Raw genomic sequence first — 26,897 nt, forward strand, 5'->3', positions numbered from 1 at the left:
ATTTTTCAACAAACGGTCTGTATTCCAATGGGAACAAATTCTGCTCCTCTACTTGCTGACCTATTCCTCCACTCTTATGAGGCTGACTTTATAATCGATCTGATCCGAAAGAAATAATATCGTTTAGCTAGTTCCTTTAATCTCAGTTTCCGCTATATAGACGACGTATTATCTTTAAACAATCCTAATTTCGGGGGATTTGATACATCTACCCCAAAGAACTTGAGATAAAAGATACTACAGACACTGTGAGGTCAGCCTCATATCTTGACCTACACTTGGAAATCGATGGTAAAGGAAACTATTGACCAAACTTTACGACAAACGTGATGACTTTTTATTCAAAATTATCAACTTTCCTTTCATCTGTGGCAACATCCCTTCAGCACCTGCGTATGGAGTGTTCATATCACAACTCATACGTTAGGCCAGAGCTTGCCGAAAGTATGCAGACTTTGTATCGCGCTAGAATTTTAACAAATAGGCTCCTGAAACAGGGTTATGTTGCTACAAGATTGAAGTCATCACTACAGAAGTTTTATGATCGTCATCATGAACTCGTGGATCGCTACGGTGTATCCATCTGCGCCATGAAAACTGATTTGTTCAACGGGTCATAGTTTTCCTTTCCTCTTTCGTCTACCCCGGACTAGACTTTTTATGAGCAACTCGGCGGAGGAAAGCAGAGGACGCTTACCCTACCAATGCCCGTGGTCCATGCTCCCAGTTTTTAGTTGAGTCTGAGTTGCTCATTTGCTTTTGTTACTTTGTTTGTATGACTTTAGTTACTTTATGTTCTTTGTTGTGTTGTCTTTCCATTTCTAGTCTTTGTCCCTGGATTACATTCTTTTGATTACCGCTATAACTTTGGTTCCCTTGGTTACTCTTGAATTACACAGAAAAGGTCTCCGCAAATCATTTCAAGCAAAAAAGTCTTTTCAATAAAGGAAAATATTCAAAATCATTTAACCATTTATTACAAAACAGAAACCTGAAATTCTATAAATTCTTTCATCTTACAAAAACGTAATGACGAGTTCCCCTCTTAAACGCCTGCAGCAGGATGTAAAACGGACATGATGCAAAATAACCCGTTTCTCACACAGAAATTACAGTTTCACATCAATGTCATTGTTGCGTACGACTGGACCCACTTAAAATTATTATCTTGGTTACATTTCAGTTTCCTCAACAAGAACATGGTCGTGTGCTCTGTAACGACGTGAGTTAGAAGACGCTGCACTTAAACCGAAAGAACAATGTGGTATCCCGCCTATATCGTCCGACTGAAACAAATGTGCATGTTTCCATACCGGGGTCATACCTTCCTCAAAGTCAAACTCGTATAACGGTTTCTGTTCAAGTTCAATAGGGTTGATGATGGTGCTGCGTCGTTTTATAGCAAGTTCTGGTGCTATGGACACAACAGATACCTTTTTGCCTAGTAACCAATGTGTACAGATTTTCTTTCCATTCTGTAAACAAAAACATGAAAGACAACTTATCAGTTATGTACACTAACTTACACCTCACGTTAAATGCGAACTATTTACTTGTTATAGACGTACGATTACTTGTTATACACGACCGATAATCGGTTTAGACATAACCGTTGAAACGAACCAAATGTTAAAAACCAGGTGGAATTTGAATTACTGAAAATGGTTAGATGAAATAATTGATCAATGGAACTTCGATTTCATAGATTAGTTTATTCGATTTGGACCCACTCTTCTCTTCTTCACTCACAAAAAGTGTTCTTGAAACAGACACTACTTCATGTTTCTTTGCGTAAATAGTGGTCTCTTTACCTCCATGCAATATATGTCATGCACACATTGTCATGAAATTGGTAATTTTTTAAAAATAAGATGGTCGGAATTATAAAAAAAACATATTCCATAATTTTGTAAGAGGAAGACCACAGAAACTATGATTTTGTATTGTATCAAAGACGTTTTAAGTGTAATTTTTTGTAAGAATGACGATAAATGCGGGAAATTCAGAAACTTGCATGTCAAAACCTCACCGATCTGACAGTATAATTTCACACAAGGATACCTTTATCTATTTGAAAAAAGCTACTCTTTGATCTCTGCTTCACTGGATTTGCTCAGAAATTTTTCAATAGAATGTCAGAAAAAAATAGGTTAAATTGACAGAATTATCTGCCATTGAAATGTTCATTTTCAGAGCATTTCAATATCTGGTCTTTTTTCTTTATTCAGATATTAAACTTTAAAAATGTTGTTTTTATCATACCATGTTTCACACACTTCCTGAGTATTACAGAGGCTGACACTTGGTTATCTCTTTATGATGTATAAGACGGGAAAGCGGTAATACAACCTTCGGAACATAGGCGCTTTTACTCTAACTTTTTATGTGCTAAATCTAAGTAAGATCGTTCATCACGTTAGACACCTTCAAAATTAAAAAGCTACCCAAATGTTGTAAGAAACTGTCCATATAGATACAAGGCAGATCCTATTATATGGGTAGCGCAGGGTAAATTTGATCTTTCTAGATATTTTGTTCCAACGTTATGTTAAACTCATTATGACAGAGAGAATAGGGACTTTTCTGTATCAAAAGTGAACGGCTCAAAATTATCTAACAAATCATCTAAATCATAAACAGATCAAAGAATTTCTTTCCTTTTTTTAACTTTTGAAGTGTTTTTATATATAATTTCTGTCATTCCTATCTTTTCAGTGATTTACAAAGTAATATTCATTTTTTTTTTAGAAAACTTGAGTTTGTTACCTCAAACAGATAAAAATGTTTTGAAAACAAAATTTAGCATGTGCCCACACACTGCCTCGGTCTTGCATGTCCACTCTTTTAGTATATACTAAATAAAACAGTTACCTTTAAATCAATGAAACTCCTTTTCATGGTATTGTACGCCCTGTCTCTAGCCAGCAATGCATATGTCTTGTCACTTATCTGGATTTTGTTTGCTAAACAAATATATGTATATTTCAGCTATGTTAGACGCAACTTGTTTGTTTCGATTTTTTCCTTTTTTTATTACGAGTCCTGTTTGTCGATGTTGTGTCAAATCTTCAGAAGTAATTTTATATATCTATGTTTGGGTTTAGTGATTAGATTATGCCTTACAAGTTGGTCCCTGTTCAGAGATTTGATGTTGTACGCAAGAAGAAGGCTTATAAATCGTCGTCGTATTATCTTTAAACAATCCTAATTTCGGGGGATTTGATACATCTACCCCAAAGAACTTGAGATAAAAGATACTACAGACACTGTGAGGTCAGCCTCATATCTTGACCTACACTTGGAAATCGATGGTAAAGGAAACTATTGACCAAACTTTACGACAAACGTGATGACTTTTTATTCAAAATTGTCAACTTTCCTTTCATCTGTGGCAACATCCCTTCAGCACCTGCGTATGGAGTGTTCATATCACAACTCATACGTTAGGCCAGAGCTTGCCGAAAGTATGCAGACTTTGTATCGCGCTAGAATTTTAACAAATAGGCTCCTGAAACAGGGTTATGTTGCTACAAGATTGAAGTCATCACTACAGAAGTTTTATGATCGTCATCATGAACTCGTGGATCGCTACGGTGTATCCATCTGCGCCATGAAAACTGATTTGTTCAACGGGTCATAGTTTTCCTTTCCTCTTTCGTCTACCCCGGACTAGACTTTTTATGAGCAACTCGGCGGAGGAAAGCAGAGGACGCTTACCCTACCGGTGCCCGTGCCGAGTAAATAAAATAATTAAATAAATCTAAAGGCATTTTGTTTAGATATTTTGTCAATAAGACTTAAATTACATAAACAAAAGGAAGGAAATGCATGAATAGATACATTTACTTACGGGCTGATGTTTTCTGAAGAGTTTTGACTGTTTTCAGGATACTTCCATATATCCTAAATTCTGCTCTTGGTTTAGACACCACCGTTGCACATGTAGAATCTGAATTATACATTACATTTTGTATGTAGATATTGCTCCGTTTTGACGACTGATTTTACAAATTTTGACTGCAGGCAATTTTATGCTACCCGTTTGTATAGTAATATTCCTTCAAATAACCGTAACGGAAACCGGATGATAATCAAGCTGTTAAACCTTGCTTAACATACAATTCTCATCGAAAAATGCCTCACCAAGTCAGGGTGTTCAATCTTCTGGTTTTCCCTCGACCATGTCGTTTGTATACAGATTTTACTTCTCGAATATACAGTTTGACTATTGCCTAGAGATTAACAGTGCGTTAATTCTCTTTTTATCCTTCATTTAAATCGACTTAACATTTGATATTCTAGATCTAGAAATAAATATAAAAACAAATCACTGGTTAAAACCGTAATTTGAAATTTAAATGGTGCAAAATTAGAATTGCAGGTATCAATGATAGGCTTAAGGTATCGATGTCTCCATGTCAGATGCCAAATTTGGGCTAAAGTTATCGATGTATCTATATCAGGTGTCAATATCGGTCTGAAGATATCAAGATCTCTGTGTCAGGTATCAATATTGGGCTGCAGGTATCGAGATATCTGTGTTAGATATCAATAATAGGCTGAATGTATGGAGGCCTCTGTGCGATAGGTATCAATTTTAAGGCGAAGGTTACGTTCAGTTTTATATGTTTCGTTAATGCTACATTGTAATTCATCTTTAGACTTTTTGAAAAACTATGGTTTCCATGAATTTTAGGTACAATGACAACACTCGGATAACACTAAGATATTGCACAAAAATATATGTATGACAAAGTGAAAAATATATTAAAAAGTCTTGGGATTATTAAGTGTTGAGTTCAGACAAATTTCACTGTTAAACATTTTTCTTACCAGTATGAATTCCAATGCGAAGTCGTAACTTAGAATCTGGAACCTTGTCAATTTCAAGATCACTACATGACACATTGACATCAAGGGCCATATTGGCTATCTCCGATGCATGGTAGAACTTTTGTTCGTCTGTGAATCCTTAAATACAGATTTTATTTTCTTTCTTGTAATGACTACACAGCATGATTTAGGACGGGATGATAACATTAGGTAGGCATGTTGATATATGATCAATGCTTTGATTTGTTTAACGAACAATATTTATTTTCGATTTGGTAATACTCTACACAGACAGGTTGTATTCATATGGGGACTAATTTAGCCCCTCCGACAGTTTCTTTACTGTTACGAATCAATTTAAAGTTATTTGCCAAACTTTTAAAAGATCCCTCAAAATGATTAGTTGCGTGAATTTAACAACACTTTTAGACGTCCTGGTGATATTTGACCGTAAATAATCCATACTTCGAAAACTATGTTCAAGATATCAAGATATCAGGATAGCATAGTTTTCCTTTCCTCTTTCGTCTACCCTGGACTTGTCCTTTTATGAGCAACTCGGTGGGTGTTTTTAGAAAAGCAGATGACCCTACCGGTGCACCTGGTCCATGCTCTCAGTTATTAGTGGAGTCCGAGTTTCTCATTTCCTTATGTTACTTTGTATGTATAATTTTAGTTACTTAATCTTCTTTGTTGTGTTTTTCATGTATGGTATTTGTCCCCGGATTACATTCTTTTGATTTCCAATAGAATCTTGGTCCCCCTATTTACTCTTTCAAATGGTGCCTATTAAGTGCTTGATAGTCCACTGATGTAGTGACCGATTATGTCAAATGCTGGTTGTTTTGATGGGTTTGCATTTATTTAATATGTTCTGACAAGGTTTCAGTTACTGCAAGCGTTCTTTAAATGGATATCTTTACTTCTCTATGCGGTGCTTCTTAAGGTATTCCATGTAGCGAATCGGATGTATTATTGAATGAATTTTATGGTGTTTTTCTTTGTTGTGTCAGTTCATTTTTATCTTTAAATTATAAGAAATGAAATAGACCTTATAAAACTAGTTAAATCCCACCACAGACATGCGCAGTCCACATTAAGGAGATGTTGCATGGTCCTTAATATATCTTTGTGTCATTATCATAATTCTTAGTTTTATTATGAAGAAGTGTCACCGTCATCGTGGATGTTATAACTTTTTACTTAAAAGTATGTCTACACTTGTTGAAGACCTTTTGGTGACCTCTGAAAGTATTTACTGTTTTGTATTTAGGTTATACACTAGTGCATTTGTTGCGTTTCACTACATCCGTTCTTTTTGTTCAGTAACGTAATGAATTTTTGTTTACAGAACGCGTGCCTTGCTATTTACATATGAAATAGGACATAACAGATATCTAGGTAAGATACATAATGCATACCCTTGTTATGATATCAAGTTCTGAACGTTCTAATATAGAATAAATACATTAAGATGAATTAACGATACATGATTTGACAAAATTTTCTTTTGTCCGTTAATAACAATTTAATTTTTGTTTTTGTTATATGTAATTTTTTAGTCACTTTAGTCTTTAAGGTGAAAAAAAAATAATAAAAGTGTGACGATGAAATTAAGTAAAAGCTATACCACTATATCCGGTAAAATATGATAAAAGAGTAATCAAGGGAACCAAGGTTATAGCGGTAATCAAAAGAATGTAATCCAGGGACAAAGACCAGACATTGAAAACAGACATACACAACAAAGAACATAAAGTAACTAAAATCGTACATACAAAGTAACAAAAGTAAATGAGCAACTCGGACTCCACTAAAAACTGGGAGCATGGACCAGGTGCAATAGAGGAAAGGAAAACTATGACACGTTGAATAAATCAGTTTTCATGGTGCTGATGGATACACCATAACGATCCACGAGTTCATGATGACGACCATTAAACTTCTGTAGTGATGACTTCAATCTTGTAGCAACATAACCCTGTTCCAGAAGCCTATTTGTTAGAGTTCTAGCGCGATACAAAAAGTCTGCGTAGTTTCGGCAAGCTCTGGCATAACGTATGAGTTGTAATATGAACAGTCCATACGCAGGAGCCGAAATTAGGATTGTTTAAAGATAATACGTCATCTATATAGAGGAAACTGAGATTGAAGGATCTAGCCAAACGATATTCTTTCTTTCTGATCAGATTAAAAGACATTCATGAAATACTTTAGAAAAATAAATGACAAAAAGCGGTACATACCCGAAATGACCGTATATGAAGAAGTCCCTTTTGATGCCACAAATACGTCATAATAGGATGCCCTGTCGTCAATAAGTTTTGTTAAATACGTCACAACATTTACTGCCTCGCTTGCTGACAGGTAATGCAGTAGACGATTGAAATGTACTATATCTATCATCATTATTGTAACCTCTTGATAATATGGGTCAATAAGAGTGGTACTGTTTACACTAGATCTCGGTGGTATGTGTAAAGAATGTGTTTTTCGCCGTTCGATATTGCGTGTCCTTTTATTTGACGTATGAGAAGTAGTTCTTCGTCGTCTCCGTGTGTAAGAGTCACTAGTACTTATTGAAAGTTTTTGAAACACGTCATCTACTAAGTCGTTGCTATGTTTTATTCGACGCAAATCTGCATTTTCATCGTATTTAATATCTACGTAACAAAATAGCTGTTTAGGTATAGCATCCGCTAAGATCGACTGAAAGAAATTGCTTTCAATAATTATTTCTTCCTCCAGAAGATTATTATAATATTTCATGTCTTCAACTTCCTCAATCTTGAATTTGTACACAAATACGTAAACAATTATTATTATTATTGAAAACAAAACAAAAAGCGATATTATCAGAACATTGGAAAGAGCTCGATTTACTCGATGTTCATCAATCATTATTTGCTGCTGAACTGTCTTATAGGCAAAGTCTAATGTATGTTGCGATGTGTTTATTGATAGTATAGTCTCCACAAGGCGTACACAAGACTTGTTACTTTGAAGAAGCTCTTTTTCTATAGTTACTTGATTATTTTCAAACTCATTTATGGCATTAATGATAACGGTAGTGTTTTTCACAAATTCCCTTAGAAACAAAGACTTCAAATGACCTTCTACGTGGTTCAAATGAGTTAATATCTCATCCATATCTAAGGAGTTAAACCGACACGCCATTATAAGAAGGTAGTGAGACTTCCGGAGTATAGTTGACGAACGCATTACATGGAAAACTCGTACCAGTGGATCCTCATTCTGTGCATCCACATCTTTGGTTAGTCGTAGAATAAGCTTGTCGGCTAGGTCATCTATGATCAGGAAGAATAAATCAAACACAAATGCTGTGTCTATATGTTTGAAAGACACATCAGTTTTTCCACCAAGGGTCAGTACAGATTGAATTGTTTTATTTGCTAGTGGGTAGCCATGATGGAAGGCATATATATCACCAAGCATCGCGGTGACCATTGCAATATCGTCATGTGTTACATTGTCACTCGTAGCGATATCAAAGAATGTCTTTAATTTCCTGTACATATTTTCTATTTTATTCATGTCTTCTGCAACACTTTTCAGAAACATTTTGCTCTGATAGAGAAAATAGAACATAGAGATCATTATCATTAAATTCTATTGGTAAACGACTGATTTTTAAAACAAAATATTTTAACCAAGGACTAATTCTATCAGTTAGCGGTAACTTCTATAAGTTTATTGCTTAAAAGTAATTTTCTTTTATCCTATTGGTTAAAGCCTAATTCATTTATGAACGGTGAATTTTCTTGAATTCTATTGGTTAAAGATAAATTCATTCATACATTCATAAACGAGTTAAATTACATGTCAATGGGAATGTTTGAAATTAATTGCGTAATAAGTATTGAAAAGGACAAGATTAAAATAAAATAACTTAATTTCTGTAGTCTCATTTTGAAGATAAAATAATGAATAATAGAATTTGATAGAGTACTGCCCACATGTTGTGATTCTGTACCATAGAATAGGACATAAAAGTCAGTTTTATTTTAGATTATCTGGAATCTCTCCTGAAATTTCCAAAATTAAACACACCAAAATAAAAATAAAAAACAAAAACAAAAACAAACAAACAAACGAACAAAATATATGAATGCAAAAACGTTGCAAATATAGCGGGAGACAAGTTTGACGATGGACAGATTCATTAAATGTTCATTCCGACCATTAACGTATCGCTGTAATTGTTTAAACATGATTTGTTCATTGCAGAAATCATTTTAGAATCTGGACTAATAAATGATAACACTTTTTACTTATAAATTATAACATTTTTTACCTATTTCCTCCTGAAGACAAGTTTAATGCTTTTCAAATAATAAATAGTACTTCGACCAATGAAATTTCGATTTGAACTTGTCAGCGATCTATCTCGTGCAGAACTTTTATAGCACACTTCCGGCCCCTTTTGTTATATAAAACCGCCAAAGTATCACAATTAACGGTATCAATAATATATTAAAGATGAATTAAGAGGGAAAATAAAGATATCATACGCTTACTACGGTTATGTAAAGTAATGGACAATAGGTAAAATATATAATTTATGAATTAAAGTAAACAAAATGACCCACACAATTTTACATAATCATGTCTGACTACGACAGATTTGTAGTTCAGCTAAGTCAATATCTAGGACATTCCTCAATGAAATGTTTTCATTCATAGTTTAAATAATAATACATTAATTTGAGCGCTGAAACATTGCCAAATGTATCTGTATTTGTATTTAATACAAAAACACACGTCGAACTTAGGAAATTGTGTTTTATAAATTTATATAACAATAACAAACGAAGTCTAAACAACATATTTTAGAATAAGTCTACACTGTCAAAAACATAATTTGAAGTAAGAAATTCATATACTTCTGTTCTTAAATATATTCTGCAGTGCAAGCTAGGAACAACTTTCTTGAAAAAATGCCATTTATTTAACTTTAGATTAATTGAGATATTTTATGTCATGAGTCAGCTAAATGCCAAAACTAATAAACATTAACATCCAAATTTCATTCAAATCCAAATCTTGCAATTTGTCACAAATAATTGCTAGCTTGCGCTGCACTAAATATTAAAGCTACAGCATAATTGCATTTCTGAACAAAACCATGTTCCGGCAAATCTGTACATTTAGTTTAGAATTTGATGTTTACACCTTAATCTGATGCTAGCAAAATATGGCTGTAACACGTTTTGTGAAGGAAAGAAACATACACATATGAAGAATACTGTATAAAAAAGCAGTTTTCAGGAAAATAATAATTGCATTCTTAACATCTTGATTAAAATTATATTGCAAAAAATTGTCCTAGATTTTGACTTAAGCAGAACCTTAACTAGTTTAATAGTCAGGACTCAAAATAAACGGCTAAGCTTTTGAGTAATTTAAAATATACACTTACTGTTGTTGCTCTTTCAAGATTGTAGACACTTGTTCCGCAAAAGTAAAGACCAATGAGTATCAGCACAGAGTAAAGCATGATGAACATCCCAAGTTTAACCACTTTATTTGTGTGTTTGTACGATCTCGTCACGGACATCTGCTTAGATAACTTTCCTAAAATAGTTACATTACGAGCACAATAAAAGTTATAAAAACAAAAACATCAGTTCCTGAAGCAATTTTCTCAATGCTCATATTTTAAGCTTCAGTGTAAGTTTTTTTTTGGTAAGAATTAAGCGAAATGGAAAAAAAATCAGAAACATGCATGACAAAAGCCCACCAATCTGACAATACAACTTTACTCAAGGACGCGTTCTCTATTTCTGAAAACACCATTGTCTAATCTATACATTTTTTCCTTGATTCTAATGCTGCAAATAGGCAAATTAAAGTTTCAAAATGACTGATTTTTTCATACCATGTTTAACCCACTGCCTGATTCTTACAGAGTCGTACATTTAAATACGACCCTTTCTATGCACCCTATCTATGACTAAGATGAATTGATGTAATGTCAACGAGACTCTTCTGGTGAAGTTTTGTAACAAAGATAGGTATTTTGCTATACCTTTCTTCATAAAATACCGTAATTATGATTATAATGATTTAATTGTCTCACATAGCCAATCTCTTCAGTAAGATTCTATTTCTGAAAACACCATTGTCTAATCTATACATTTTTTCCTTGATTCTAATGCTGCAAATAGGCAAATTAAAGTTTCAAAATGACTGATTTTTTCATACCATGTTTAACCCACTGCCTGATTCTTACAGAGTCGTACATTTAAATACGACCCTTTCTATGCACCCTATCTATGACTAAGATGAATTGATGTAATGTCAACGAGACTCTTCTGGTGAAGTTTTGTAACAAAGATAGGTATTTTGCTATACCTTTCTTCATAAAATACCGTAATTATGATTATAATGATTTAATTGTCTCACATAGCCAATCTCTTCAGTAAGATTCCACATCTAATCGGATTGATAATTCTTCAAACTGGGCTCTAATACTTAATTTTGATCACTGAAGGCTGCCTTACTTTTTTATAGAAGCGCCTGATGTCATCCTAGAGCTTGTCTTCTGTCTTGTTTTTTTATATTATGTATTCATATACATTTTTGTTCAGTTGTCAATACAATGTATATTGATTGCTGCTGTCTCAAAAATGATCTTTCTGTTTTGATCCATTGGCATTTCTTGCCGATATTGATAAGCACAAATAAAAATATTCAAATTCTAGTTAGTGAAGGAAAAATAGTTCAATTCAACGAGCATTAGAAACTATTTAGGTGACGATCATTGAACAAGCGTCATGATATCAATACTTCCAAAATCAGTTTTAAACTGGTTACGGTAGGGAAAAATATATACTAGGGAGTTATTTTTTTTGTTGTTGTTTACAACAGAACATGAAAACATGAATCGGCTATATCTCCATGAAAAACAAAGAAATATAGTAGATTCGGTTTGTATTCCTTTGAAGCGATATACCTGGTTACATTTATTTCAATTTTGAGTTTAGAGAAAGGTCACCAGCTTTTCAATGATGTCATCAACATGTGGGCAAAACTGTCTTATTATTATTCTACATGTACTTACCTTCTAGTTTGAAGAGAGTATTTTCCAAATCTTTTCTTGTGGCGCTAATGTCACTCATAGTTGAACTGAATTTCTGTAGATGTTGCATCATTTTGATATTGATAAGTATACTAACCTCAGCTAAACAAGATTTTTGTTTTCTATCTGATATCTCGGATGTATGGTGAGACTGAAAAATAAACCTGGCAAAATATCATATATTTTCAATAAGATATCTTTTAGAATTGAAGTCTGCTTTTATTCAGGTACATTTACTACGTAAAGAAATATACGTCATACCGAGTTTACACTTGAAAAATATTTACATGATCATTTTCTGAGGATTAACGACGTGTACATCAGTAAATATCTGTATGATCGAAATCTATCAACGTTATATATTTTAAAAATTAACCCAAACAATTATATGCAACATTTCTGCTCATATAAATATACGTTATCTACAAAACGAAAAACACAAATTCGTAAAAGCATCTTAAATAACATGTAATTCAAAAAAGCAATTCCATTCCGTTATTAACCTAAACATTTACATTGTAGTTCCATTTCAAAACGAAAGTGATACTTACAATTTGAATTCAATAATAACAAGTAATAACTACATTTTCATCGAAATTTAGCTACCTAGGTAGTCCTTTACACACCTATATAGTGCCTATATTCCGGAACTGCTTTCATCACCTGATATGTGACGTGATACCAGCTGCTTGAATATGTCTACCTTATACTTTGTTTACCACACGGAACAGGCGTCAACTGTCAAAGGTTTTACTTGATAACTAAAACTTCAATATGCCATTGCACCATATTGTCAAACTGCAAAGTACATTTTAGTTTTTTCATAATAGTACGTGATCATTTGAAATAAGTCGACATTAAAAACGAGATGACAACATTCCAGATCGTTGTATTATAAATGCATAATGCATAAAGACCCCATAAATTTATTTTTAACAACAGTATTTTTCAGGCAGAAATTATTTACAACCATAAGTCTGGGTAGTTGTAATTAGGTCTATGTGAAAAGACAATTATATTTTGCTTTCGTACGAACTACCTATCTGTGATCTACCATGTTTTGTAGATATTTTTTGTACGATAAGTTTTTCTTCATTTATTTCATTTTTTGTTCAAGGATTTGTTATGTTCACTGGTTTGATTTTACAAAATAAGAAATAAGTAATTTTAAAAACCAACTAGTTAAGAAATCTGCAACCTGAATTGAAATTATATTTGGATGCCAAAATTTAACAAAAAATCAAGAAAAGAAATCATATTTATTTTCAGATTGTTGTAAAAGATTATTTTTTTTCTTACCAGTTAGTAATAAAATAGTCTATTAAAGTTTAAGATATAGAAATCAACTGAATTCAGGGATCAGTATGATACATTTATCTGCACCGAGAGAACCAATTTGTTCATTGTGCCATATTTTTCATCTTTCGTCTACGTGAAATATTATGTTAAACTCGTTGGATGTTTCTAGGAAAAAATGACGCTTACTCTATCGGAACACCTGGTCCATTCTCCCAATTGTAAGCGAAATCACAATATTATGTGAGGTAATATTTCTAAACTTATGTCATAAATATAGAGAAAGTACAGAAAGTTCAGCTAAAAATTAGGAGCATTGCGAGTCCGGGTTGTCAATTCCCAATTAACTATGTGCATCTTACTTTGCTATTTCATGTTGTTTGTGATTATTTTCTTTGTCGTATCCCTGGATGCACTGTTCAATGATTATTTTCTTTGTCTAGTCGTTATCCCTGGATGTACTGTTCAAATTATGGTTCCCTTTACTTCACTTACATCAATTTTAACTATTTGTTGAATGTATAACATTTGTTTCAGAGGATAAAGAGGTGTGGCAGTATTTGTTTAGTATCCTATGGCAATTAATTCTCTAGCAGGGAAAATAAGCTAAACGCTAGCAATACTTAAGATACAAACGAGGATAAAAACAAACATTTGATACTATAAGGGCAAAGTCTGATGTCGTTATGTCGTTGTTTAACCCCTTGTTATTGCTAGAGTTAACACAATGCGACATAAATGACCGACCCGTGGTAAAACAATGATAAAATGTAGTTTCCGTGATGTATTCCCTAAATATTAAATAATTGTTGATATTTACTTGTCGAGTGTTTATCAACACATTTAAAAAGAAATTTGATCTCCCTGATTTGTTTGGTCCTGAAACCAAGATGATTTACTTTCTATTGATAACAACATGTTTTGGCGGAAGTGTTAACTCAGTTGTTGGGTACAAAACAAACCACACAAATGTTATTACAGATTTTAGAGAACGATGTTATTTTTGCTTCAAAGTCAGTTATGTCAAATCTGTTCATTTATGTGTTAATCAAGTAAAATTGTTCCGTATCAAAACGAGACACAACAATAAAAATAAATATTTGATTTTGATGGTACATATAGAAAAGCGATAAAACAGATCTGGATTAGTGAAACAAGAAGCAGCGATAAAACAGATCTGGATTAGTGAAACAAGAAGCAGCGATAAAACAGATCTGGATTAGTGAAACAAGAAGCAGCGATAATACAGACCTGGATTAGTGAAACAAGAAGCTACCTCAAACATAGAACATTTAAAAAACCAAAATTGTTTTAAATACGTTGAATATATGAAACTTGTATGGGATGCAATCCTGAGTAACTTTTATGAAGTGCTAATGACCTACAATATTCAAAACTTGCCGTAAATACGCAGACTTTTGTAGCGCACTAGGCTACTGACAATTAGGCGTCTGGAACAGGGTTGTGTTGCAACAAAATTTTATTGTCGTGATCATGAAGTCGTGGATCGTTACGGTGTATTCATCTGCACCATGAAACTGATTTGTTCAACCTATCATAGTTTTCCTTTCCTCTTTTGTTTACCCTGGACTTGATTTTGATGGGCTTACTTGGCGGGTGTTTCTAGAAAAGTAGAGGACGCTTACCCTACCAGTGTACCTGTTCTATAATCCGCTCCCAGTTTTTATTGGAGTCCGAGTTCTTCATTTACTTTTGTAACTTGGTATATGTATTATTTTGGTTGTTTTGATGTTCTTTGTTGTGTGTGTCTAATTTCCATATCTGGTCTTTGTCTCTTGGCTGCATTCTTTCTGACATTTCACATACCATCGCCTATTATTGAAGAGGGTGTAGTGATAGTCAATATGTTGGAATTGTCCACCATGCACCACATTCATCAACTTCATGACGATTTTCTGCACACACCCCCCCCCCATTACCGAATCAACTTGTCGCCAAAGAATGTTTTGGATTCTTTTATAGTAGAAACCTATATTTGTACCCCACTGGGTCATTTGGGCGGGCATTTAAGTCTTCCTATGATATCAAGTATAACAAAACAACATATACATAGATATGTTTCAGCTTTTCTTTGGTACAAAATATGTTGCAATAATAGTTTGCGTGTTTGAGTCATATGCAAAATATGTACCGCTACCCCATCACAAAAAAAAATCACTTAATTCGACATATTTTTCAAAACCTCTAGAATATTCATGTTCTCGTAAAAAATTGCTTATTTTGTATTTTTTGCTTAGTAACATTTCATTCTTCTTGTGTTCTTTTACGGAATTGTTGCTATTTTTTAGACAGAATTTATCGAAAATTGCCAAAAAATTGCTATTTTCGTTTTTTTTTCACTTGTTTTTGTTTCTTAGAAATTAAATATCAATTTGAAAAAAAAAAAATTAGGATTTTTGCCTCAATGAGGTATAAATAGTGGCAAACATGCTTCCGTTCTTTTTTTTTTTTTGGCGACAAATTGATTCGTAAATGGGAGGTAAAAATGTACTTGAATATTATATTAAGATATTTTCCTCATCGAGGTATAAAAAGTGGAAAAAATACAAAAATGCATCAGTTTGTTTGTTTGTTTTTTTTTTTAATTTGTAAATGGGAGGTAAAAATGTACTGGAAAATTATTTTAAGATTTTTGCCTCAACGAGGTCTAAAAAGTGGCAAAAAATACAAAAAATGCTTCAGTTTATTTTTTTGGCGACACATTAATTTGTATATGGGGTATAAGGGTACCTGAAAATCATATTTTGGTTCAGTTGGGGGAGTGGGTACCGAGGTTTATCCCTGCCAATATATAATAAAATTTACCTTGATTTGTTGTGTGGTGTACCACTTTACCCCCAGCAGAGCTATTGAAATAAGGGTAAAGACAAACCGTCCGTTCTGTTAGTTCAACTTTGTATCATGATTTTTTTAGCAAAACTCATTCCAAATCGTTTTATAGAAAGATTTCGTATCAATGAATATTTGCATTAAAGAAGACAATTCTAAGTGGGCTCGACGCTCATGAGAAGTTATCAACATTCTCGTTTGACATGATCTCATCTAGCATGTGCAAATACCCCTTAATCCATCCCTGTTTTTTTTCACGTAGTCAGGGAAATGTTGTAAGTAGTTAGTTGGAAATAAAGGTATCAACTACTAGTATTATGCAATATATCAACAACTAACATATTGATCAAAATTCTTTTGAAATTTTGAGATATTCATATCAAGTATAATATGTAGATGTACATAAAACTAGAACATTATCTTTCAATGCCTGAAATGGGATGTTATCCAACTTAAAATTTTAAAATAGTTTCTTAAGCAAGGGGGTGGGGGTGGGGGTTGTTTTTTTCTTTTGTGGAGGTCCTTAAAGACTTTTATTTTTTTTCAAACTAGATCATTTAATTTAGATTACATTTTATCTTCTTACTTAAGATAATTCGCTCAAAATCGTTAAGATGGATGCGACATTTCGGATATTGTTTACATAAAACCTTTATTTTTGTACAAAAAATTATTCGATGGTAAAGATAAGTTAACGCGTTGCTTATTATGCGAGATGTGTCATTTAAAATATCACGATAATAATAATGATTACGTCATCTTGAGAAACTCAATCAAGGATTGTGTTAATCGTGAAAATTAAATGGTAGAATAGTTAAAACTTTAATTGAAATTTATTCTTTGAATAAAAACTCAATGCCAAAATACATAGATGTTCGCAATGAATAATGCTGTGAATTGTAAAGAAAGAGTCTATGGTACTACGGAGATGAAGTCTTCATTCAAATATGGTTTTCCCGCTCACGTCATCATGAGAGTTTAGACATCGTAGCTACAAAAATGAATCTCTCCGGAATGTCCTTTCTTATGGAGTGTTCATATCACAACTCATACGTTATGCCAGTGCTTGCCGAAACTACGCGGACTTTTTGTATCGCGCTAGAACTCTACCAAATAGGCTCCTGGGACAGGGTTATGCTGCTACAAGATTGAAGTCATCACTACAGAAGTTTTATGGTTGTCATCATGAACTCGTGGATCGTTATGGTGTATCCATCAGCACCATGAAAACTGATTTATTCAACGTGTCATAGTTTTCCTTTCCGCTATTGCACCTGGTCCATGCTCCTAGTTTTTAGTGGAGTTCGAATTGCTCATTTACTTTTGTTACTTTGTATGTACGATTTTAGTTACTTTATGTCCTTTGTTGTGTATGTCTGTTTTCCATGTCTGGTCTTTGTCCCTGGATTACATTCTTTTGATTACCGCTATAAGGTTAAAGACCACCAATTCAACCAATGAGCATTTGGAACGTACGCAAAAATAGTCCTACGCAGAAATTACCCCTGTTCCTCATAGTGCTGTGAAAAAAGTTCTCATCTTATTTAAAAAATTTAAACAGTTTCTGAAAGGAAAAACATTTCTGTACATTTTATAGGTGCATTTTGCTTCTTGCGATGTGAAGCCTAATCTCCATAATGATTTTTAAATATACCCCTATCTTGTGAAAACACTGGAATTTCCCATGCTATTTATGGACCCTTCACTTCCGGTGACCAGTACTGCACTGCAAGTCTGCTAACCCCACATGCCATTCTGCGGATTGTGAGCTGACATATGTAGAATCATGCTGATGTATAGTCCTCTGCAGGTTAAAGTTAAGGTAAAGTCCAGAGAAGCCATTGAATATTGTGAAATTAGCATAGAAGCCTATGGGAAGTGGAATTAGTGGTTTTTAGCCCATAACCTTGGTTCCCTTGATTACTCTTGTAGTGCCAAATACAGTGAACCACGCTCCATAAATTGTAATTATGGATGTTGTGGGGGCTGTGCCAGAAAATGCATACAAATAGAACAAGAAATGCTGTGAGGTTTTTCATCTTAAATATATGAGAGTAAGTAAGTCAATGAGTGTCAATTTTACATCAGTTTTCAAAGACCCTTATATAACCTGGTTGTCTTTAAACAATAATAGATTTGGGGATTTTATCATCCCAAATGAATTTGAGATATAGAAAAATGGAACAAATATGGTGAAACACAATAAAACTATCATCACATAACCTTAATAAAAATAGTAAATTCTTACAGAGATCACCCAAGGTCTTCAATAAGTGTAAACAAACCTTTAAGTAAGCTCTGAAAGTCAAATAACGACACGAAGACACATTAATGGCCAAATCCGGGGCAATCATCCCCTGTATAAAAACACTTCAGACACTATGAAGTCAGCCTTATACTTGACCTACTCTTAGAGATCGATGAAAAAGGAAAAATTAAAACCAAACTTTACGACAATCATAATGACTATTCATTCCGTACTGTTAACTTTTCTTTCTTCTATGTCAACATCCCTTCAACATTTTCCTATAGAGTTTTTGTATCATACGTTATACCGGAGCTTGCCGAAACTACACGGATATTTTGTACTGTGCAAGACTTCTTACAATAAGGATTCTGGAACAGGGTCATGTCGCTGCAAGATTGAAGTCATCACTACAGAAGTTTCATGGTCGTCATCATGAACTCGTGAATCGTTACGGTATGCCCATCTGCGCCACGAAAACTAATTTGTTCAACGTGTCAAAATTTTCGTATACTTCTATTCCACATACTCAGTTAAAATCCCGACTTAAAAATATGGCAAGCCAAGTGGACAAAAATCAATATTTTGTAATATTAGAAAATGATTTTTTAATATTACAAAATCATTTTCTTTTAATATTAGAAAAGATTTTTTAATATTAGAAATTCAATTTGTAATATTGAAAATTCATTTTCTAATATTACAAGTAATATTATAAAATATCTCACATTTTGTAACGTTACAAATTGAATTAGTAATATTAGAAAATGAATTTGTAATATTAGAAAATCACTTTGCAATATTGCAAAATCAGTCACATTTTTTAATATTACGAAATGATTTTTTATTATTAAAAAGTGTTTTGTGATATAAGAAATCTAATTTGTAGTATTAGAAAATGAATTTGTAATATTACAAAATGAATTTGTAATATTGAAAAATCATTTTTTAATACGTAGTATTAGAAAACGCTCATTTTTGTCCACTGTGGCTTGCCATATAAAAACATTAAACATCATTGTTCCCCCCCCCAAAAAAAAAACAAAAAAAAACAAAAAGACAAAAAACAAAAGATGGTACAACTAAATACAAATAGATAGTACTTGGTAGAGCTTCCTGATATTTTGTAAGAAATAATTCCAAATCATCTTCCAAATATACAGAAGACTTTTACAAAATGCTAGAATTTTTAATCAATAACATATTCCTTCACTCTTATAAAGCTGACTTTATAGCTGATTTGATCCGAAAGAAAAAATATCGTAATTCATTGGATGCTTTAATCTCAGTTTCCGCTATATAGATGACGTATTATCTTTAAACAATCCTAATTTGGGGGATTTGATACATCGCATCTACCCCAAAGAACTTGCGATAAAGGATAAAACTACAGACACTGTGAAGTCAGCCTCATATCTTGACCTACAATTAGAAATCGATGGTAAAGGAAAACCATTGACCAAACTTTACGACAAATGTTATGACTTTTCATTCAGAATTGTCAACTTTCTTTTCATCTGTGGCAACATCCCTTCAGCACCTGCGTGTGGAGTGTTCATATCACAACTCATACGTTGTGCCAGGGCTTGCCGAAACTATACATACTTTGTGTATCGCGCTAGAATTTTCACAAATAGGCTTCTGGAACAGGGTTGTGTTGCTACAAGATTGAAGTCATCGCTACAGAAGTTTTATGGTCGTCTTCATGAACTCGTTGATCGTTACGGTGTATCCATCTGCGCCATGAAAACTGATTTGTTCAACGTGTCATAGTTTTCCTTTCCTTTTTCAGTGGAGGCTGAGTTGCTCATCTGCTTTTGTTACTTTGTACCAGCCAAATGTGATAATCATATGGTGCTCGATTCATATGGTTCCCTTGATTACTCTTTTAATTACTTTATTTTCTTTGTTGTGTACATCAGTTTTGCATGTGTAGTAATTGTCCCTATGTTACATTCTTTTGATTACAGCTATAACTTCGGTCCCCTTGATTACTCTTAAAATATAGCAATACCAATCATATATATTGCAAATTTTGATATGCTGTACACGTGTTTCTGTCAGTAAACTGTCGTCAGCAGCATTGACAATCTGTAAAAATCAAATACATAGGAAGGTTTATATCTAAAATTTAATACTTAACAAAAAATCTATCAAAACTGGAAGCCAAATCCATTCAAGTCGCTGATTTACTTTTGTTACTTTGTATGTATGATTTTGGTTATTTTATATTCTTAGTTGTGTGTGTCTGCTTTCCATGCCTGGTCTTTGCCTCTGGATTAGTATGTTTTTATTTCCACAAGAATCGTGGTTCCCTTGATTACACATCTATCATCCTAAGGTTGTACTATCTTTAATTCAAGGAATGTAGCCTCTGTGTCTAAAATGACAAAACCATCGGTCACTTCTTTAACATCTCAAAGAATATTTTTTAAGTCTACATATTTTCAAAGTTTCTCCCAAAATGTGTTTGTTATGCTGATTAGTGTATTTATTCCAGAAAAAAGTACATTCAAACCATCTCTTGGTGCAATAAGGTTGAGGCAATGTTAACTCTTTGCCAGGTGACTGAAGAAATTTCATAAGATAAAGCTAGTTTCCTACTCATTTCTAATAATTAATTACTTATTCCCTGTGGAAGGTCTCCCCGTGGATAAAGAACCCTGGTTCTACCTAACACCTTTTTAAGTCGCTAATATTGTTAGCGACTTCTTACACTCGTAATTTCAGTACTTAACATTAGTACATGATTTGCACAAATATGCAGTTATCCGCCCTGTAATGCTCAGATCCTCAACGTGTCGATCGCCAAAGCGTCATAGTTCTAGCTTCATACGAGATAAAAATTTACCTCTTAAGTATCATTCACGTGTGTTCTACGTGTGTTTCTTGATGATTGAAGTCATCACTACAAACGTTTTTTGGTCGTCATCATGAACTCGTTGATCGTTACGGTGTATCCATCTGGTCTTTGTCCCTGGATTACATTCTTTTGAAAATCGCTATAAACTTGGTTCCCTTTATTACTTTTATTAATCTTGCTTGTCCGAGAATGGAAATTTTACATGAAATGATCGGTTAGCTTTGAACATTACCCAGTTTCTGAATGAGGAACTGAGGCTCGTTACAAAACTATTATATAGGTCATATACATTAGCATGCCCCAATATTTATGAATATTCATTGCCAGTTGCATCAGGTTCCTAAACTCGTTCTCTTGTCAATATGATAATTGATCCAAAGATAGTTACAACGTACCTCTTTTAAAACACATATTACCCAATGTACGATTCAAACACAGGCGTTCGTTACAATTGACTGTATAAAGTTCATATATATTATCAGGACCCCGATTTCTATGTATAGCCATTGCAAATTGTTTAATTTTGTTCCTGATGATTGAAAAAACATTCGGCTCATCACGGTTACGAAAGAGTACGCAATCATATCAAGGGAACCAAGATTTTAGCGGAAGTAACCCGATTTTAGAGCATATCGCATTCGTACCATTTCGGATGTTGAAAGTAAGCCAAAATCAGTGACTGAATACTTGACGATTAGCGACTGAAGACTTCAGTCTTTGATTTTGTGTTAAGTACGGTGCGGTAATCAAAAGAATGTAAACCAGGGACAAAGACCAGACATGGGAAACAGACATACACAACAAAAAACATAGAGTAACTAAAATCATACATACAAAGTAACAAAAGCAAATGAGCAACTCGGACTCCAATGAAAACTGGGAGCATGGACCAGATGCATCGGTATGGTAAGCGTACTCTGATTTTCTAGAAACACCTGCCGAGTTGCTCATAAAAGTTCAAGTGCAGGGTAGACGAAAGAGAAAGGACTTGATCTTTTTGTAATCAAAATCAATTTGTAAGACAAAAGTCTATCTTATGTCACAAAATTCAATTTTAGGAGACAAAATTCAATTCTGTGTCACAAAATTCAATTCTATGAGACAAAATTCAATTTTGTGTCACAAAAATCAATTTTGTATGCGAATTAGTTTACAAAATCCTTTGGATATGCAAATGAATTCAAAATGGGCAGCATCATGTACACGTGTATTACAAACTAAAAGCAATTACTGCAATACAGTGGATAAGCTACGAATGTGCACGGTTAAAATGAAGCACAAAAGTAAAAATAAAATATCGGATAATCGTAATCGTATGACTCACTGTGTCACTTAATAGGGTATGCAAGTCTCGTTCTAGTTTCATTTTCTTTACCAGAATTTCGGATGTAGAACTTATTGAAAACTAAAGACCAATCTGCATTTTATTGTTTACTTCCGGGTACTGGAAATACTTACATACCCTATTTTGAATCTAAAGATAGATAATTTTAGAGTATTTGTAAACCAAAGGGAAACGGAAGTTAGACACGTACTATGTCTGTTTTTCATATCGCCCGACCTGTTCCACTCAACCGAATTTCGTGCGTCATACATCAATAGAGTCGGAATGAAATAAGGAATCAAAGGAATCTATCTGTATCTTGCAAAATCGTGAGGGATAGTGGAACAAAACAATCTTTAGCCGCCTTTGACAGATTAACAAATTTCACCGCACAACATATTTCTAATATGATTTTCTTGGCTAATCTGACGATTTATTTTTTTCCCACTAAATTTGGGACAAATTCATTAATACAAATTATCTTGTGAAATTTAAAGAAATTTGGTTGCGATTAACAGATCGGGCAAAAGCATTTTATGGTTCAGTTGAAATATGTCAGGAAATGATCACGGGATTCACCAGGGAAAATAAAAAAAAAATCGAAAGTAGAAAAATCGGTATAGACCCTTTTGTGCTAACTGTAGACTACAGCATGCCAAATACACACTTCCGCGAGGAAAATTCTTTTGTTCTACTTAAGCCCTACCTCGCGGAAGTGTATACTGTGCATGCTCAGTAACTTACCACAAAAGGGTATATTTTAAAACCTGTTTTATCAAACAAATCTCATAAAAAACGTATAATAGCAATTTTAATAATTTCAAAACAGTTTTACTGTAATGCAACGTAAAAGATTTTTCTTAATTTCACTTAAAACGACCTTAACCGTCAATTTCAATTTTGTTTTGTCTTATGTGAAAAATGGAACTTTGTCATACAAAATTAAATTTTGTGACACTAAATAGACTTTTAACTCGAAGAATTGATTTTATACATAATACACAATTTCTGTCATCAATTAACTACGTATACGTATGCATCAAATCGTACGTTTAGTGCTATTGATATAGATTCTCTTAGCTTCAGTAATAAGTGGTTTGAATTATTTATTAAATACCGATCGGAAATTAAAAAGCCACGTGCATTTTCATAACCAGCTTAAGATGCATATATCCTAACGTTAAGTTAATGTCTTGAGCATGTTCGATTTACACTTCTGTAAGGTCATGCCTGGTAAAACAAGAGAATATTGTTCGCAGAAATGTATATTTTGCATTCTCCACGCATGCTCATCGAGTATTCAAGTTTATTTTACAAAATGTCTTTACGTGTGCATTTACATGTATAACATAAAATATCAACAAATCAAAGCCGGTTTCAATGTGGTTTCAATATGTATAAGAGTAATCAAGGGAACTAAGATTTTAGCGAAAAATAAAAGAATGTAATCCAGGGACAAAGACCAGACATGGAAAACAGACAAATAATCTTGAAAAAGGCAGCAGAATCAAGACACAAATCACATATACAAGAACACCTAAAAACATCGAACAACAGAAAAAGATCAGGTCGGGCTAGACAAACGAACTGTGAAATGTAAAACGAAAAAGAAATAAATACTTGGAAATGCCATTGATAAAAGGACGAGAGTAAAAAAAATAATTAACGACACAAATGTAATGCATGCGTTTTATGATATTACCAGCAGCGATTTGGCGTGTTTGTTTTGTACGGTTTTCTTTTGGATCTAGATATTTTTACGTATTTTTTGCTTCCTATTTTTAAATTTGAACCACGTCTTTGGATTTTACTGTCTCTAAATTGTCTTTCTGTTTTGGTGCTAGTGTATTTTGGTGTATTTGTGCCAATGGTACTTTTAATTATTCGACGTTATTGATTGCATTAAAAAGGTGCCTGCAAGATGAGCTAGGTTATCATGTAAGGTTATCACGTAAGGTTAGGTATCCAACTTATTAATAAGACTTCTACAGGTGCATTATATCAATAAAGCTAATGTAATATGAGTACAACTTAGGCAAAGCCTAAAATTGTATAAATCTACTTATTCATACATTAGTTTATGTACTGATAAGTAAAGGCCAAAACGGAATTACGGATCGGTAATTCAAAATATATGGCCAACCTTGTGGAATGAAATTAGCTTAACTTTATAATTACCATGTTTTCAAAGGATGATGATTTGTTAGATTGAAGTGATAGTGAATTCCCCTGGCTTGTCCTTTCTACATTGTTTGACAAACTGAGAAAAAAAATAACATCTGTCCTTCGAGATTATCGGGCATAGTGAATAATGCAGTTATTGAACAGATTTATTGTCGCGTGTTTTTAATATTAACGAGAATGGATGTGGTGAATGTGTCAAGGAGACAACAATTACCTCGCTGGGATGAAAAAAGTCAGCTCAAAGCCACGCATGGGTGCATGTTCAATGAACGAAGAAGAGATCCTCATACCACAGGACAGGCTTCAGCTGGCCCCAAAACAACATTATACACAGGAACACCCCAATATACTCAAGCAACATAAAGTAAACTGAAAGTGAAACGAAACAATATTTGTACATAGAGGCCAGCACTTCCTGACTCGGACATGCGAAAAAAAAAATGCGGCGGGGTTAAATTATTTTGGCGTGATCACAAACTTCTCCCTTTTTAATGGCTAATTATATAAACTTGTATGTATTTTAGCACATTAATCACATTATTCCTACACTGGAAGATATTTAAAACCAAAAATACCATCAGACAAAAGAGTTTGTAAACACTGCTCAAATAAAATAAAAGACGAGTCTCATTTTTATTTTAATATCCAAAATATAATCACCTGTAACATGACCTGAATTGCATTTAGTATGATTAAAAATGTTTCTCTCAAACTGAAATTTCAATAGAATTCTACATAAATAACGTTTTCCAGTCATCTCGGCCATAGAACGTTTCGGTCATTACTTTTCGGCCATAGTCATTTCGGCCATAGTCGTTTCGGCCATGGTTTTCAATATGCGATTAATTAAGGAGTTCATTCTTTTACATTTAGTTCAGGAAATATATTTAATATAAGGAACAGTTTTACTTGCACCTCAGAAAATCTTCTGTTCATTGTAACTTGCAGTGGATGCGGGGAAAACTATATTGGAAAAACAGGAACACCACTCCGGTAGGAGAGGAAAAATGTAACTTTATACATTCATTTGTGTGTCTTTTTGTATTTTATTGGGTCTTTAAATACAAAACATTGTGTGTGTGTATTTATATCCCGCTGGAGGAGCGACCAAATGTGCATCGCAAATTTGCAACCTCGCATCGATTCTAGAGTTGGGTTGTAGTTTACACGATTATATATATATGTGTGTGTGTGCATCCTTGTATTAACATACTATGTTGATCCTCGCCGTGCATGCTATGTATCTACATAACAATGTACTAGCAACATGGTAGATCGAGTTACCTCACCCATTAGACTTCTTATATATGTATTATATACTTGGTGTGGCTGTATTTGTATACTGTTACAGATCCCCTATTGTCTTACTCGATACCATCAGAGGTTGTCCTATTCTGCTAATGTTCGCTCTACATTTACTTACGAAGAAGTATCACTCGGTTAACGTAAGCTATATGTTATATAGCCAAGTTGCCCGAGTGGTCTAAGGCGTTGGACTTAGTGTAGACGGTGTTGCCATAGATGTGAGAGAAGAGTCAAGTCTTTGCAGTTGTTTTCTGTGAAATTTGGGAGAAAATAAAATTAATAAAATAAAATCCCGACCTACCTACCCATTTTTTCCCTGACACGTACAGAAAATATAGTTATAATTTTATTTCGCCTTGGAATTAACAAAGGTAACAGCACTCTACTATAATAATCTATTATAAAAATCCTTCAAATGAAATCTTTAAGTCCAAGAAAGATGAATATGAAATACTCTGTTCATCGTTTTCATTACGGTCTCATTGCTTGGTTATGTCCGGGGTTTACTATCCGGTATTGTTTTAGAATTTATGTGTGATTGTATATTTCCTGTTGATTTTTCTTATTGTGCAACACGTGAATCTGACTTAATTATCAACAAATTTAAGAACATGGGAAAGAAGAAAAAGGAAGGTGCGCTTGGAAAGACTTTAATTAGAGACAGATTTAGTCACAGAAAACAGAAAGGTGGCGGGGAAACCTTTGTAAGAATGATTTATTCTACACAACTGCTATACACAAAAACATAATTTGCTGATATCGACTGCTTTGTACATAGAATGGCTCGATTCCTTAATATCACTCCCATATAAACTACAAGTGCTCAGGATACATCATCATGTAATCTACAAGTAAAAACTTAACCCTTAGACCCAGTTTGAGGTACTACACACAT

The 26,897-nt window shown here is 33.5% G+C and overlaps 2 protein-coding genes across 3 annotated transcripts in view; one reads left to right on the forward strand and one right to left on the reverse strand.

Annotated features, from left to right (window-relative positions):
* Positions 1-804: 804 nt before the first annotated feature.
* LOC148602205 (uncharacterized) lies at positions 805-22,624 on the reverse strand. Its single transcript, XM_088556137.1, has 9 exons — positions 22,514-22,624; positions 12,562-12,733; positions 11,918-12,086; positions 10,274-10,428; positions 7,080-8,421; positions 4,834-4,971; positions 3,851-3,949; positions 2,872-2,963; positions 805-1,475 (listed from the first exon to the last, which is right to left on the reverse strand). The coding sequence occupies exons 3-9, from the start codon at positions 12,006-12,008 to the stop codon at positions 1,173-1,175; spliced, it is 2,220 nt and encodes a 739-aa protein (XP_088412263.1). The 5' UTR covers positions 12,009-12,086; positions 12,562-12,733; positions 22,514-22,624; the 3' UTR covers positions 805-1,172.
* Positions 22,625-26,528: 3,904 nt separating this feature from the next.
* The window catches only part of LOC148602206 (large subunit GTPase 1 homolog), a 34,554-nt gene continuing 34,185 nt past the window's right edge, over positions 26,529-26,897 (forward strand). Inside the window, exon 1 of one of the 2 annotated variants that reach the window (XM_088554228.1) lies at positions 26,529-26,706. In XM_088554228.1, coding sequence (XP_088410354.1) covers positions 26,533-26,706 — 174 coding nt within the window. In that variant the 5' untranslated portion in view covers positions 26,529-26,532. The remainder of the gene's footprint in view (positions 26,707-26,897) is intronic. The other variant, XM_088554227.1, reaches the window with a different exon arrangement.

Source organism: Perna viridis, chromosome 12 (assembly GCF_037379345.1).
Source record: "Perna viridis isolate PV_CMFRI_1.1 ecotype Kerala chromosome 12, ASM3737934v1, whole genome shotgun sequence".
Classification (NCBI taxonomy): Eukaryota; Metazoa; Mollusca; class Bivalvia; order Mytilida; family Mytilidae; genus Perna; species Perna viridis.

Excerpts from the sequence above, each read along its gene's own strand:
- LOC148602205 (XM_088556137.1), bottom strand. The coding sequence starts at position 12,008 with ATGATGCAACATCTACAGAAATTCAGTTCAACTATGAGTGACATTAGC. Across the intron at positions 3,950-4,833 it reads TCGCATTGGAATTCATACTG|ATTCTACATGTGCAACGGTG; the intron begins GTAAGAAAAATG and ends TGTATAATTCAG. Across the intron at positions 1,476-2,871 it reads GGAGTTTCATTGATTTAAAG|AATGGAAAGAAAATCTGTAC; the intron begins GTAACTGTTTTA and ends TTTTGTTTACAG.